Source organism: Oryctolagus cuniculus, chromosome 7, assembly GCF_051225735.1.
Source record: "Oryctolagus cuniculus isolate XC-2025 breed Fujian yellow rabbit chromosome 7, ASM5122573v1, whole genome shotgun sequence".
In the NCBI taxonomy this organism is placed as follows: domain Eukaryota; kingdom Metazoa; phylum Chordata; class Mammalia; order Lagomorpha; family Leporidae; genus Oryctolagus; species Oryctolagus cuniculus.
In genome coordinates, this window is record NC_142873.1 from 160,760,240 (window position 1) to 160,776,321 (window position 16,082).

The following is a 16,082-nucleotide window of genomic DNA, read 5'->3' on the forward strand; positions in this document are numbered from 1 at the left end:
AGGAGAGGAGACTGGAACCCAACGAGCAAGGAGCCGGCCCAGCGGGCATGCACCAGCTCCTGGAGGCCATGCCCCACAGCAGTGCTGCCGCGAGGGAGTGGCAGCTTCCTGTCTGGCGCTCAGAGCACCAGGTGAAACGAGGGCACAAAGTTCAAGGGGCCCAGAGCAGTTCTAAATACCAGCAGCCAACGCCACCCACCCGCTCTAGCTCCCAAGGCTGTGGAAACCAATTCAAGGGAGCACATCCACAGATCCAGAGATCAGCAGTCCTGTGTCCGGACGTCCCTCAGCTGTCCACACTTGGCTATCCCGTGTGGACAGCGGGCCGGTCTGCCCTTGGCAGCACCAGCTCGTACCCCACTTTTGAAGGACCATATATTTAAGATACTCAGAAGCCAAATCCTGAACACACTTTGGTCATCTGTGAAAGCCAGTGCCCACTCATCTCCTGTGCTCAGGAGTACTTTCATGAGGGGAGTCGTTCGCTTCCAGATACTCAGCTAGGAGCAACCCGAGTCCTACAGCTGGTGGGGACTGAGAGTGTAGAGGCCAAGGGAAGATAGGAGGAGGGCAAGAGCCATTTTCATGACTTGGACAAGGCGCGCTGTCCCTCTCCAAGCAACACAGGGGCCAGAACCATGTTTATAAACTTTATTCAGAGAATTACAGTGGGCAAGTTCCCAGCTAAATGCAGAGAGGAGTGAGGTATTCCTGGGTTAATGCAGGAGCCAGTGGGTTACACGGGACTGGGCAGAGAGCACCGAGGTTTGAGCCAGACATGGCCAGAAGCCCCACGTGGAGGCTGGGCTGGCGCCCTGACCCTGACACCGGGGGGACAGCACCGAGGTCTGAGCCCCCACGCGGAGGCTGGGCTGGCGCCCTGACCCTCACAGCTGCTTGTTTCTTGGCATCATTGCAGTGATGTCGGGGCAACCTGAGCCGTGGCTGCTCTGTAAGGCCCAAGAATGGGAGGACATTCTGGTGGCAGGCCAGGGTGACAAGGCCCCCGTCTCCCCCTCAGTGCCTCCTCCCCTCTTTCGGCCACATGCCCTCGCGCTGAGTCTCAGGACACAGCCGGCTCTCGGGTGGCAGCAGTTTCCCCCAAGGCAGCATCCTGCGCTATGACACTGAAGAAACAGAGTGGCTCTGGTGGGCTCTGCTGGTGCCAAGGGCCCTCCACCCGTGCACCGCCCGTGTGCAAGCACACCTCCCAGGACGGCTGTAGGATGTGGAATACGAGTGCACGTGGCACACGAACTCCCACAGCTGTCATCTAGGAGCTCAATGCACAGATGGCCTTGAAGGCCACAAACTGCTGCCCACGTACTCACTAGAAACACATGAGTCCACGCTGACAGCTGTCGCTAGCACGACAGAGTCAAGCTCAACCCTTCGACCCGGGGGGAGGTGGAGTCAGAGGGGAGCGCACATGTGTGCATTCCAAGGCAGGACAGCTGGCCAGGCTGCAGGAGGCTCGCACACCGAGTGACCACTGTAGTTCTAAAGGGCACTGTACGGGCCACTTGGCACTTTCCTGAATTTGCCTGTCAGGAACAGACTTAAGGCAATTTTATTCATTTTTAACATTTTGGCAAAATAAACTTTGGTCTTAGCGATAGCACTAAAAAAGCTTTGTTAAATGGCTATTACTCTGACTGGTAACTGTAGCAAGTGGCACTTAACAGTAACAAGGAAATATCTTCACGCCTCAGGAAGAGCCAAGCTCTTAGCATCTTCTTTAAACACAGCAGAAGAGTCAGTCTTGCTTACAAAAAGTAGAGGTTTCTTACAGGCAATCAGAAAAATACCAAAGTAAGGCACAGCCTGTTACCATCACAGGTTTGTGTTAGGCAGTAGTGTTCTTTCTGAAGGTACAAACTGGAAATGTGATTACTCAAAGTCGAAAAGGCAGACCTAAGGATAGTGCCATATGTCAGGGATAGCCAACTTCAAACGAGTTCCCTTCGTGAGAGTCAGGGGCCGTGAATAAGTGACAAAGGTGGGTCTAGAGGAGTAGCCTCTGGGGCTTGGGAGGTCTTTATCAGCCTAGACCTGTGAGGCCGCAATGTAAAATGCAGGTGGGCTGGCCCACTTCTAGCTTGGAGTGCGTATTAGAGACCAAAGGCACATTTCCTAGAAATCGAACTTTACACGAACAAAAAATAATCATTTTAGATAAAAACAGTAGGGAGGCTTCATAATACAGCAAGTTCTAAGTCCAAAGGCTTGAAGAGTTCTCCTGAAGAGCGGCTTCGGGCTCGCCGGCCCTTCAGGAACCGACGATCCACACTGTGGAGCGGGGAGAGTCACAAACAGGGGAGACGCAGTTTAGTCTTTTGTGCGAGCCCAGAATACGCAGCGAACGCTGCAGCCTAATGTGCACAGCAAGGCACGTGGCTGATTTTCTCCTAACAGCTTCTCTCATTCTACAGAGAGCACGGGAGTCCTGATCAGGAGACAGGCACTTTGATAACAACAGTAACGGGGTGTGTGTTTTTATATAGCAGATCCGCTTATAAATGATTATATCGGGGTGCTGCTGCGGTGCAGCATGCTAAGCCACCTGCAATGCTGGCATCCCACCTAAGTGCCCGTTCAGGTCCGTCCCAGATGCCCCATTTCTGTTCCAGCTCCCTGCTAATGTGCCTGGGTAGCAGCGGAAGATGGCCCAGGTCCATGGGCCCCTGCCATCCACGCAGGAGACCTGGATGGAGTTTGAGGCTCTTGGTTCCAGCGTGGCCCAGCCCCGGCCATTTGGGAAGTGAACCAGTGAATGGAAATTCCCCATCCCCCTGTAACTCCGCCTTCCAAACAAATCTTTTAAAATCCATAAATGTTGTGATTATATGCCAAGTGCCACCCTAAGCTTGTTTTATGTAATAACCAGATTTGTCCCCGTAACAAACAAGGTAGGTTCTACTATTATCCCCACTGTAAAAGGGAGGGAACTCAGGAACACAGATTTTAAACTGCTCGCTCAAGGCCAGAGAGCAGGACAGCAGTGGAGCCAGGATGGAGTGTATGTGGTCCACACCTGGAGTCACTGCACTACAGAGAAGGAAACACTTGCTGAAGAATACAGGGAGAAAACTCATCAGTCAGCAAAAATGAACAAATTATCTATAACCTCAAGGATTAATGCCTATATAAAAAAACTCAGACTTTAATCATACAAAACTCAAGTATTTAAAATATTTGCTTAAGAAAATTAAAATTATTCAAAATAAGCAGATATTTCAGAGGGAACTTTATCCTGAGTTCTTGCACACACAATCAACTGAGAACACAGATTTTTCCAGAGAGCTGAACACAGGTAACTCACCAATGATGATGATGATGATGAAGACCAGAACACTGATCCCGATCGCCCACATCTGCAACAGACATCACGGGCTTACTGAAGAGTATCTCACAATTCCAGTCACCGAGAGAGAAACGCAGGTGTCCACAATCCGAACAACTAAAGCCTAACGTAAGCTTCCCAGTCAGGGCCTGAAGGTCACTTATGTGCTATAAAAGTACATTCTGGGGGCCGGTGCTGTGGCACTGCAGGCAAAGCTACCACGTGCAGTGCCAGCATCCCATGTGGGTGATTGGTTCAATCCTAGCCGCTCCACTTCCGATCCAGCTCCTGCTAATGTGCCTGGGAGAGCACCAGAAGATGGTCCGAGTCCTTGGGCCCCTGCACCCATGTAGGAGACCCAAAAGAAGTTCCTGGCTCCCAGTTTTGGATAAGCCCAGCTCTGGCCATTGTGGCCATTAGGGGAATGAACCAGTGGATGGAGGATCCCTCTCTTTCTCTGGCCTCTGCCTCTCTGTAACTCTGACTTTTAAATAAATAAATGAATAAACCTTAAAAAAAAAGTGTAGAAAAAGACTTAAAATTAAAAAAAAAATAATTCAGGGACCAGAGCTGGGGCACAGGTTAAGCCACTCCACTGCCTGCAATGCCAGCATCGCATACAGACACCAGTCCCTGGTGCTCCAATTCCAACCCAGCTCCCTGCTAATGCTCCTGGGAGAGCTGTGGAAGACGGCCCAAGTGTTTAGACTCCTTGGACAAATGGGAGACCCAGATGGAGTTCCAGGCACCTGGCTTTGGCCCGGCCCAGCCATGGCCATTGTGACCACCTGGGGAGGGAACCAGCAGATGGAATATTGACCTCTCTCTCTCTAACTCTGCCTTTCCACCGCAGCACAGCAGAGAAAGCTGCTGCCCGCAGTGCTGGCATCCCACATGGGCACTGCATCGCGTCCTGGCTGCTCACTCCCGATCCGGCTGTCTGCTATGGCCTGGGAAAGTAGAAGACGATGGCCTAAGCGCTTGGGCCCCTGCACCAGCGTGGGAGACCTGGAAGAAACTCCTGGCTTCGGACTGGCATTGTTCTGGCCATTGTGGCCAACTGGAGAGTGACCCAGTGGATTGAAGACCTGACTCACTCACTCTCTCTGCCTCTCCTTCTCTGTGTAACTCTTTCAGATTAATAAATAAATCTTTTAAAAAACAAAACAAAACCTGTGTCGCAGGTATGCTTTGCTATCTCAGGCACAGAAAGCCCACAATGTGGGCCGGCGCCGCGGCTCAATAGGCTAATCCTCCGCCTAGCGGCGCCTGCACACCGGGTTCTAGTCCCGGTCAGGGCGCCGGATTCTGTCCCGGTTGCCCCTCTTCCAGGCCAGCCCTCTGCTGTGGCCAGGGAGTGCAGTGGAGGAAGGCCCAGGTGCTTGGGCCCTGCACCCCATGGGAGACCAGGAAAAGCATCTGGCTCCTGGCTCCTGCCATCGGATCAGCGCGGTGCGCCGGCCGCAGCGCGCCAGCCGCGGCGGCCATTGGAGGGTGAACCAACGGCAAAGGAAGACCTTTCTCTCTCTCTCTCACTGTCCACTCTGTCAAAAAAAAAAAAAAAAAAAAAAAAAAAAAGCCCACAATGTGTCATACATGGAAGTAAATTTAAAAAACAAAACAGGGGGCCAGTGCCATGGCTCACTTGGTTAATCTTCCGCCTGCGGCGCCTGCATCCCATACGGGTGCCGTGCTCTAGTCCTGGTTGCTCCTCTTCCAGTCCAGCTGTCTGCTGTGGCCCGGGAGTACAGTGGAGGATGGCCCAAGTGCTTGGGCCCTGCACCCGCATGGGAGACCAGGAGGAAGTACCTGGCTCCTGGCTTCAGATCGGCACAGCGCCGGCCGTAGCGGCCATTTGGGGAATGAACCAATGGAAGGAAGACCTTTCTCTCTGTCTCTCTCTCTCACTGTCTATAACTCTACTTGTCAAACTAAAAACAAAACAAAATAAAACAAAAAAACAACTCTGCCTTTCAAATAAATAAATCTTAAAAAACAACAACAACAACAACAAACATGTAAAGGATTTATGGCCCCTAGGAACGGACAGGCTTCCACACAAGGAGCTGCGGATGCACCCTGCATATCTGGACGTGTCACTGCTCATCAAGGCAGAGGGTAGGGTGCCCGGGGCCTGGCTGCAGCACGTCTTGGGGGGCCACGCTCCTTGCACGCCTGCTCTCTACTCTTCCATTGTGCACACCGTGACCGCCTCATATTCCCTTCCCTTGACCTCGGGCCTGTCCGCAGAGCCACAGGCAATGTGCCCATCACTTCCAGCCCTCTCCCGGCAGTCTGGTCAGGGCTCCGCAGGGGTGGAGGGCAGAACATGGCTGACTCAGAATCCTACACGTAGAGGGTCAAGGCCACCTCCCCTGCTCACGAGTCTGGTGTTCCAGCCTCTGCTGATCCACTGAGCACGGACAGGAGGCTCAAGGTAGAAGGCGGTTAGAAGAGAGTTACCTTGCAATTCTTCCACCAGTATTTTCTCTTCAACTTCGCAGCACTGGTTTCAAACTGAGAAGCCCCAGCCTGCAGTGCGTCTGCACGGTCATCTAACTCGGAGAGCTTCTGGTCTCTTTCTAACACCTTATCCACGTTGACTCTCATTATGTCCACGACCTACGGGAACACAGGCGCAGCAAGTTCGTCACGCGTCAGGAGTGGGAGAACTAGAATTACAGCTGTGACGTGCTGGCACATTTCTTCACATCAGCCCTTTATTACTTTGAATCTGACTTTCACCAAACAAAAAACAAAACAAAACAAAACAAATTGGGCCCACCCTTTCATGATGAAAACACTCAGAAAACTAAGGGAATTTCCTTCACAAGATAAAGGACACTCTCACCAGTGTCACACTCGGGGTGAAAGACGGAGGGTCCCCGAGATGGGGAGGAGACAGACACCACTTTCCCTGGTGCTGCTCTACGCTGTGCTGGAAGCTCTGGCAGAGCAGTCAGAAACGATAAAGAAAAGGCATTCACATTGGAAAGGAAAAGTAAAACTTATCTCTATTTGCAGATTCCTGAAGAATCTACAACACAAGTACAACTAACAAATTTAGTAAATCTGCAAGGTACAAGATCAACACACATAAATCAGTCATTTCTACACATCGGCAATGAAGAGTAGAACAATTACATTGACAACATCATCCAAAAAGTAAAAAATCCTAGGAATTAACCAAGTAGGGAAAAGACTTGCACAATGAAAACCACAAAACATTGCTGAAAGAAATGAAAGCAAATCCAATTAAACAAGGCATCCTATGATCACACACTGGAACTTAATACAATATTGCTAAGATGGCAATAGTCCCAAAGTGCTGTGCAAGCTCAATGCAATCTCTATCAAATTCAACATTTTTTTTTCTTGAGAAACTGGAAAGCCAGTAACCAAACCGTATGGAATTGCAGAGCTGAAAAGGTGAAGCGAAGCTGGAAGGCTCACACTTTGCAATTTCAAAATTTACTGCAAAGCCATGATAATCCAAACAGTGTGGTATTGGCCACAGAACAGACAACACACAGATAATGGAACAGACCTAGAGTCCGGAAATCAGTCCAAGCATTTATGGCAAACTGATTTCTGACAGGACCATGGGGGGGGGGGAGAGAACAGTATCTACAGGGGCCGGCATTTTGGAGTGGGGGTAAAGCTGTTGCCTGCAATCGTCAACATCTCATATGGGCTCCGGTTCGTGGCCCAGCTGCTCCACTTCTGAGCCAGCTCCTCTCCAGTGGAAAAGCAGTGGAAGATGACCTAATTGTTTGGGCCCCTTTACCCATATGGAAGACATGGAAGAAGCTCCTGACTTCAGCCTCGCCCAGCCCTGACTGTTGTGGCCATCTGGGGAGTGAACCAGCAGATGGAAGATCTCTCTCTCCCCCTCTCTTCCTCCCTCTATACTCTTTCAAATAAATAAATAAGTCTTAAAAAATAGAGTAGTATCTTCAGCAAATGGTGCTGGGACAACTGGACAGTCACATGTAAAATGACTGGACCCCTACCTCACCTCACATATAAGAATTAACTCAAAATAGATCAACCACCCAAGTGTAAAAGCTAAAAGTACAAAAGAAGCAAAAACAAGAGTGAGTATAATCTAGGGTTTGTTCCTGTAAGATCTGATACAAAAATCAAGGGCAACAAAAGGAAAAAACAGCTAACTTGGATTTTGTAAGAATTAACTTTTGTACCTCAAGGGACTGTATGAAGAATGTAAGACAATCCACAGCACAGCAGAAAATATCTGAAAATCACGTATCTGATGAAGGTTTAATATGCAGAAAACATAAAGAACAGACACATCAGCCAAGACAAATCCAATTAAAAACTGGACAAAGGCCTGGAACAGCCACTGCTTCCAAAAAGTCACACACAGAGGCCAATAAGCACAAGAATAGATGATCAATGTCACAACCATCACAAATGCAAAGCCAAGCCAGGACGAGACTCCACCTCAGGCTGCCTGGGCCGGCTATCGTCCAGCACGGGCACAGTCCTGGTGAAGAGGTGGGGAAGCCCCTGGGTGCTGCTGGGAACATGCAGTGGTGGAGCTACTGTGGCACACGGTGTGGCGGGTTCTCACGGAGCTGATAGAGAAGGGCTTCAGGACCCGGCAGTGTTACTCCCAGGTATGTGCTCAAGAGAAACGAAACAGAAGTCTAAACAAAATCTTGTTCGTGAACGTACACGGCAGGATTATGTGTAACAACTCAAATATCCGTTATTGCACGCATGGATAGACACACCACGGTCTCACACACGACGGAATATCATTCAGCCATAAAAAGGAACGACGTGCTGATCTCGCACTGGTCAGATGAACACTGACACATAACGCTGAGTGAAAGAAGCCAGAAACAGGTCTCGTGGTACCCGATACGCCCGAGCAGGCCATCCACTTGCACAGAATCTGATTAGGTACCAGAGAATGGGAATGAGGAACAGAGATAAGTAAGCAGGGTCACTATATGGGGACGGGGTGCTTTTCTGGGGTAAAGAAAAAGTTTTGAGACCGGAGAGAGCTAATGGTTGCATAATATTGTGAATATACTAAATACTAATAAATTGTACACTTTGAAATAGTTAATTATGTTCCACCTCCATTAAAAAAGGAAAGAACTCTCCTTAAAGTTTCTGAAAAAGGGCTCTAATTTGATTTTGTTAGGAAGCAAAAGTTAAAGGCAGCACAGACTTAGCAGGGGTCTCTAAAATGTGAAATGTTGAGAATTAAGTTCATAAACAAAACCATCAAACATTACTACACGATTTAATGATGGTATCTAACATAGTTTTAACTCTGTTTTGTAGGGTAGCAACATACAGAAAGACCAAAATATCTTTGTTGCTCAGTAGTAACTTCGGGAATAAGGAGATCTTGGTCTGAAATCGGGAACAACCTTGTGCTGCACTCCTGCATCTCTGAGATTCTGTGAACAGGGCCAGTGCCGTAGCACAGGCGGTACAGCCAGTGCCTTACGGGCTCCGTATGAGCCCCAGCTGCTCTCCGATCCAGCTCTCTGCTACTGCCTGGGCAAAGCAGTAGGTGGCTCAGGGCCTTGGGCCCCTGCACCCACGTGGGAGACCGGAGAGAAGCTCCTGGTTCCCAGCTCCGGGATTGGCTCAGCTCCAGCTGTCATGGCCGTTTGGGGAGTGAACCAGCAGGAAGAAGACTGCTCTCTCTGCCTGTGCCTCTCTGTAACTCTGCCTTTCAAATAAATAAATAAATATCTAAATAAAAAAGATTCCGTGGGCTGGCGCCGCGGCTCACTAGACTAATCCTCCGCCTTGCGGCGCCGGCACACCGGGTTCTAGTCCCGCTCGGGGCGCCGGATTCTGTCCCGGTTGCCCCTCTTCCAGGCCAGCTCTCTGCTGTGGCCCGGGAAGGCAGTGGAGGATGGCCCAAATGCTTGGGCCCTGCATCCCATGGGAGACCAGGATAAGTACCTGGCTCCTGTCATCGGATCAGCGCGGTGCGCCGGCCACAGCGTGCCAGCCGCGGCGGCCATTGGAGGGTGAACCAACGGAAGGAAGACCTTTCTCTCTGTCTCTCTCTCTCCCACTGTCCACTCTGCCTGTCAAAAAAAAAAAAAAAAAAAAAAAGATTCTGTGAACATCTATTGCTCAAGAATTCTAGGGAACTGGCACTGTGGCCTAAGCGTAAAGCCACCATCTGCAGTGCCAACATCCCATAAGGGCACCAGTTTGTATCCCAGCCGCTCCACTTCCGATCCAGCTCTCCGCTGTGGCCTGGGAAAGCAGCAGAAGATGGCCCAAGTGCTTGGGCCTCTGCACCCATGTGGGAGACCCGGAAGAAGCTCCTGGCTTCTGTCTCCCTTTCTGCCTCGTCTTCTCTGTGTATTAACTCTGACTTTCAAATAAATAAATAAATAAATCTTTTTTTTAAAAAAAAGAATTCTATAAATACGGATGTGTTGAGCTGCAGTTTGCCAGAGACTGCCTTCTGTGTGTCAATGGGCAACTGTCACAGATGAATTCTACAGAGACTTGCTCAGACTGGGTAATGTGTAGGTCAGGCTAAAGGACAGAGCGTTTTGATTTAAAAATACATGTATATCCATCAGAAGGACTGGTCCTGGCATGAGCAATCTTAGACCTAATCCTTAAAGTTCTGTTACTTTTTTTAATAAGACACTTTTGGGGCATGCCCTCAGGGAGACTGTTTTATGTACATGATTCTATATAGGTTCCCGGAGAGTCTGACTTTGGCTTAGATTAGGGCAGATTCACTACCTTTATGATAACTCAACACTGATGTTCCATTCACACCTTTACGAGAGTTTTTCTAAACAGAATTATCTTCGGCACGCTGCCATGTTTGTTTAAATCTACGTTCCCAGCATTTCGAGCGATACCTCATCCACTTGGTTCTGCGTCTGCTGAAGTCTTCTGCTGCCGGCAGCAGCGCTGGAACCTGCAGGTGCACCCGTGGACCTGGAACGCGGAAAGGCACAGCATGAGTCGGTCAGGAATCCCAATACAGTACTGTCAGCTTTAGGATGCGATCCCATTCCCCAGGACTCCAGTGCGGACAACGCTCACATCACAACCAAAGCGAAAGAGAACCCTGCCTGTAGACCTGAACAGTTCCTCCAAGATTACCAATTTGCCCACATCCGAGGGACCGGAGTCCAGGAGGAAGGCTCGGTAGAGTCTGGTACACAGCAGCGACCCCCAGCCGGGCACACACACAGGCCGCTCTCGGCACTCAGGACTCCCCGGGCCCTTCCACTGCGGCAACAATGCTTTCAGAGGAATAAGAGTTCCGGTGTCTCCTAATAGCGACTCATTTACAGACACAGCGTAGGAACACCGGGCGGGGGGGGGGGGGGGGGGATGCCGTGGAATGTTCGAGAATGGCGAGGAAGCATCGCATCCTCTCAGCGACCGACTCATCCTCCAAGTCTCCCTCTCTTGGCCACTGCGGCCCGGAGCTCCCCTAGGGCTTGGCTGGCGCCGGACAGTCACCAGTCACCTCTCTCCTGACAAACCACGGGCTCCTGGGTCCTAGAATTCTCTCCTCCGTGTTCAAGAATGCCTGGAGTGCTGGCGCCGCGGCTCACTAGGCTAATCCTCCGCCTGCGGCGCCGGCACTCCGGGTTCTAGTCCCGGTCGGGGCGCCGGGTTCTGTCCCGGTTGTCCCTCTTCCAGGCCAGCTCTCTGCTGTGGCCCGGGAAGGCAGTGGAGGATGGCACGGGTGCTTGGGCCCTGCACCCCATGGGAGACCAGGAGAAGCACCTGGCTCCTGCCTTCGGATCAGCGCGGTGCACTGGCTGCAGCGCGCCGGCCGCGGCGGCCATTGGAGGGTGAACCAACGGAAAAGGAAGACCTTTCTCTCTGTCTCTCTCTCACTGTCCACTCTGCCTGTCCAAAAATGATAATAATAATAATAATGCGTGGAGCACCTGCCTCGCCACACAACATCAGTTATTTAAAACCTGCCGCGCGTCAGCAGCCGGGGAATAAGGCAGATCCCACGCTGTTCTGCGTGGAGTGTCCGCGAGAGCACGCAGAGGGCCCACGCCCCGCGCGGGCTCCTTGGATCCTAACTCTTTGGGGTGGGGGGGACACTGCCGATGCCCTCAACACGAGGTTTAGCAGTCACTCCAGGGGGCATTCACCGGCTCCGGGGGTCCGCGGGGCTCTGCTGACCAGCACAGCGGCCTCCCCAGGGACGTCCCACGGGCGCGCCCCTCGGGCGCTGGGCTGGTTTTCCCCGCAGGGGTTGCAACGAGGGGCTGGAGGCGAGACTGCCGGGGCCCTGCGATGCTGGACAACCGAATCTGGAAACAGCGGTCTCCAGGGCCGCAGCCCCAGGAACGCATTCGCTCAGGAGCAGCAAGGCCCCGGCCAGGCTGCCGTGTCCCGAGGCCGCCGCTCCCGGCCCCGCGGTCGCCGGCGCTGCTCTTGGGGACCTCGCGGGGCAGGGCCGGGCTGCAGGGCTGGGCGCAGCCACTTCCTCCCGGAAGCCCGCCGGCGGCAGGGCCCTGGGGACGGCCGGCGGCGCCGCGGCGACAGCTAGGCCCTGCCACGGCCCGCACTCCCGCGGGCGCTGCCCGCCGCAGGCCTCGGAACGCACTCAACGCCCTCACGGGCTCGGCCCGCGGCGGAGGGGCGACCGGCAGGCAGCCACCGGGCCGTGCGACGGCTCCCGCCGCGGGCCGCCGCCTGCGGGCCCCGAAGCCGCCCCGCGCCCCGTCGCGTCACTCACATTTTGGCAGCGGCGGAGGCGCGGACGGCGGGGCGAGAGTCCTCCGAGCTGCGCAGCCCAGGACCTAGGCTCGGGGATGGGTGGGGTGGCGCGGCGGCAATGACGTCATCGGGCGCGGCCGGGCGCGCCGGAAGTGGGCGCCCACGTGGGCGGGGCCAGCGCGAGGCGCCGTCTGCGTCCTAACGCCGTCGGCGGGGCCTGTGGCGGCCGCCCCGGGCCACTGGCAATGGCGGCGTGGGGGGGCCTGGCCGCTGGGGACGCGGTCAGGGGGAGCAGGCGGTACGGGACAGGGACTGTCTGGGCGAGGGCGGGGCTCTGTACGTTCTTCCGGGTGTTTTCGTTTGTGACCGGTGTCTGTCAGCGCCCGCCGCCGGCCGCGCTGAGGGGCGCCCGGGTCGAGGCGGAGTGTGAGGTGGGAGTGGGGAACGCAGTGCCGGCTTGGCCGCGTCTGTCACGTGAGGAAGGAGCGAGCGCGCGCCCCGGGTTGGGGTCGGGGGTCGGGCCGGGCCGGCCGCGCTGGGCACGCGCCGGGCACGCGGCAGCCGGCGGGGCCGGGGGCCTCGAGGAGCCGGCGGGGGCCGCTACGGGCGTGGGACGGTGCCGGCGCGGACGGCCGCTGGCCGGGACACTGGCCCAGGGCTTGGGACTTCAACTGCAAAGCTGGGCGTCTGCAGGACTGACTCTCGCTCAGGAAGGCGTCCGCCCAGCGCTGTTCGGGATCACGGGTTGGCATTGGGAACCGGCACGTGCTCACCCCCTTGGATTCCGGGAACGGGTCAAGTTAAAGCAAAACACGGATAGTATGGGGAAATTTTCTTCATTTTTAATTTACAGCAGAAAGAATATAAAGCATTCAGAAAACATTTTCCATATTTTAAGGGCAATTCAAAACATTTTGCATGGTTTCCAGCAGCTGAGTTCTTCAACAGATCCATTGATTCAATGATGCTTTACATGCACAATTACAAAAATAAAACTTACAAAAAAGAAGACATCTAGACTAGTTTTACATGCAAGTCTCAGGGACCCCCCGTTGGGCGCCAACTACTGTGTGGAACTGCCAGAAGCGACCGTGCAGCCAGAGAGGGGGTTCGTGTTATTGTCTTTTATTTCGTTCACACAGTACAGCTGATTTCGAATGGGTAACGAGAATAGCAATTAAATCTTCAGGAGACAGAATAAGATTAGCTATTAATTTTATAATGAAATCCTACTCCTGGCACTTGGGAATTCAGATTATCCAAGAAAGCTGCGCTTACCTATCATCTTATATTCGAAATTAAGGTTCACAACCAAGAGAAAGCGGTCAGAAAAGCTTCGATTCAGTGGAAGTGCGTTTGTCCCTCACCGAGGATTCACAGTTGGACTGGTAGGTCGGAACCTACTTCCCATCCCCTCCGTAAGAGCCCTCCCAATTCTGTGTAAGTCTCTAATCTGGAATTTTCTAACTTACTCAGCTAATAATGTAGCATGTGAAACATCTTTTGAAATAAAAATAGTGTGAGGGTTAAAGCAAATCCACTGAGGTCATTACTCTGGTCAGAGATCAGTTACTGTACCGTAATCAATGGACTGAACATCCAGATCCAGTGTGGATAGAGGGTATCCCGGAAGAGCTGGCTTTCACATTCCCCGTTTATGAATGCGACTGTGTGTTCCTGGAATACGCAGCGTCCTCCTCTAGGTCAGACCGTGTCAAACAACGGGGATCTGGGGGACCGCACAGCTGCGACGTAACCCACACATTTAAAAACAAAATGGAGTCAGGTCGTTTACAAATGTACAGGTGGCTACTCATTGTGGGGCTGTCACTGTTGTCAAAGCCAGTCACAAAGCAGAAAGACGTATACTGTACAGTAATTCGAGGTTGGCAGTGAAAGGAAGTAATTAAAAAACAAGTACAATTATAGAAAAGGCACCAAGAGCACTGACCCCAGTTTTTACCACAATCTTTTTGTGTCCACCTTCCTTCTGAGACACCAGTTTAAAAGCTCATTCGCGAATTCTGATAGGCTTCACAACAGGCCTCGAGTTCTCAACTCACAGTTGGCAACTGGAACCGAGAGAAAACACCTCTGCCAACGGATGCTCGGCCTCGCCTGGGCATTTTAAACTGGCGTCAGCAACGCGAACTTCATTCTCTCAACCTTGGTAGTTTAATTTGTAAAAGCATCAGATTTCTTTGGCTCCTCGTTATGTGGAAAGAGTTAAATACCATGACGTCCCTTACAGGGCCAGTCTGCATCTTTTTCACTTTTGAGTTATTTGTGTGTGTGTGCAATTTTCACTTCACTTTCTGGTTTCCAGCAGGAGATATGAAAATGTGACATTTCCCTACTTTGCATTCCGTTTCTTTTTGTCAGGTTTTGATCGTTCTGAGTGTTCTTTGTTGGAGTGGATGGTGTTAGGCTATATACTGATTTCTCTTATGATTATCTGTTTTGCAAAATTAAATTAATTTTCTTAAGCAATATTAGCATTCACATTACTTGGCACCATTGGCAAAAAAATTTTAAATAAAATAAACTAAACTCCTGGTAGCCAAAATTAAATGTAAACATATCCTTTTTTTTTTTTAAGTAATGTTACTCTGCCTTTTTTCCTAAGTCTAAATACAGTAGCTCTTTTTTTTGCAGTTTAGTCATGCTTTAGCAAAATGTTCTTCTAAAGAACATTTAAAATAAAGTACTCTTATAGTGAAATAAAGGATTTTTTGTTTCATTTTACAGACCATAGCCACTAATGCTTTGCTTTTGTTCATTTCTTTTTTCTTGATTTCATGCACATATCTCTTTGTTTTAATATATACAATATATACAAACAATACATCCACATTTTTCTCGCTCATTCAGACAAAACTATACAAATAATTTTATCTTGCCATGTTATTGACCTTTGTGAATAAAATATTTAGCAATTAATATAATCCCTTTCAAATATTTTCTCACTTTTCATTTCTACCCTCTGTATATACACAGACACCGCTCCGCTGGATGAGATAGAGCCAAAAACATGGAATTTACTGGCCAGAACGCAGCACCACACTGATCGTTTAGGTGGCAAATGTCCAGGCAAGGTTTATGATTCCTTAGAAGTGCTAGTTTCCAAGGTTACTAAAAAAGGCTACATGCTTTCCCAATTCTTAAGTAATTCTCATTGCACATGAAAGTAAGGCAAAAAAATTAAAGTGCTGAACATGAGAGAAGGGACAAGACAGTTATTCGCAGGGCTTCTGGGAGGTGGTGGGGACAAGAAAATAAATTTAAACTCTGTGAAGCTGTTTCTTGTTATTTCCCATGCATTACCCGTTTGCCACACACCCGCCCCTCTGCAAATTTCCACAAGACATTAAAAACCTGCAGATTTTAAAAGTTGCATTAAGTGTGCTGTAGAGATTAAAACAAACAAGACAAACGAACAAAGAAACAGTGAAGGAAATGAGAACACACGGACCCGATACAGACTGTATGATCTGAGCCCTCCACTGAGAACCAATCCCAGAGATCCACCTTCTTGGCAATGACCGACAGGCGCAGGCACGGCATCCTTGCTGCTGCTCAGGTAGCCCCACCTTTCCTTAGCTGTATTTTTGGTATAAATATTTGTACAGTTCCACACGATGTTTGAATGCAGCCCTGTATGAGAAGGAAAACGGCTTCTTCTGAAGATGAAGCCTCTTCAGTTCCTCCCGGTGTCTGGTTTTCCTGTGATCCAACAGAAGATTGAGTTCCAAGATGTCTTGCTGATCAAATTAAAAGTTGTCCATGAAAGTGCAAATGCAATGACCAAAACATTCCTGTTAAAATCCTGCAGCTGATCTCCCCAAAACTGCAGAGGGATCGTGTGTGCATGTGTGTGTGCGCATGTGTGTGAGTTGTGTTGTTGCATGTCTCTGCTAAAAACAGAAATGAAAACAGTCTGAAAAAGCAACGTCACATTGCTAAGGGATGCTGCTGTATGTCTTCAAGTTCCTTGGCCTTTTTCAACTCTTTCACTCTG

At 50.9% G+C, this 16,082-nt stretch overlaps 2 protein-coding genes across 28 annotated transcripts in view; both read right to left on the bottom strand.

The window, feature by feature from the left end:
* Positions 1–637: 637 nt before the first annotated feature.
* VAMP3 (vesicle associated membrane protein 3) lies at positions 638–15,628 on the bottom strand. Its single transcript, XM_008265977.4, has 6 exons — positions 15,548–15,628; positions 12,084–12,262; positions 10,228–10,306; positions 5,807–5,965; positions 3,323–3,374; positions 638–2,289 (listed from the first exon to the last, which is right to left on the bottom strand). The coding sequence occupies exons 1-6, from the start codon at positions 15,626–15,628 to the stop codon at positions 2,270–2,272; spliced, it is 570 nt and encodes a 189-aa protein (XP_008264199.2). The 3' UTR covers positions 638–2,269.
* Positions 12,885–16,082, bottom strand: part of CAMTA1 (calmodulin binding transcription activator 1) — an 843,852-nt gene continuing 840,654 nt past the window's right edge. For all 27 annotated transcript variants that reach the window (XM_070079358.2, XM_070079345.2, XM_070079359.2 and 24 more), the window contains one exon: positions 12,885–16,079. In XM_070079358.2, coding sequence (XP_069935459.2) covers positions 16,016–16,079 — 64 coding nt within the window. In that variant the 3' untranslated portion in view covers positions 12,885–16,015. The remainder of the gene's footprint in view (positions 16,080–16,082) is intronic.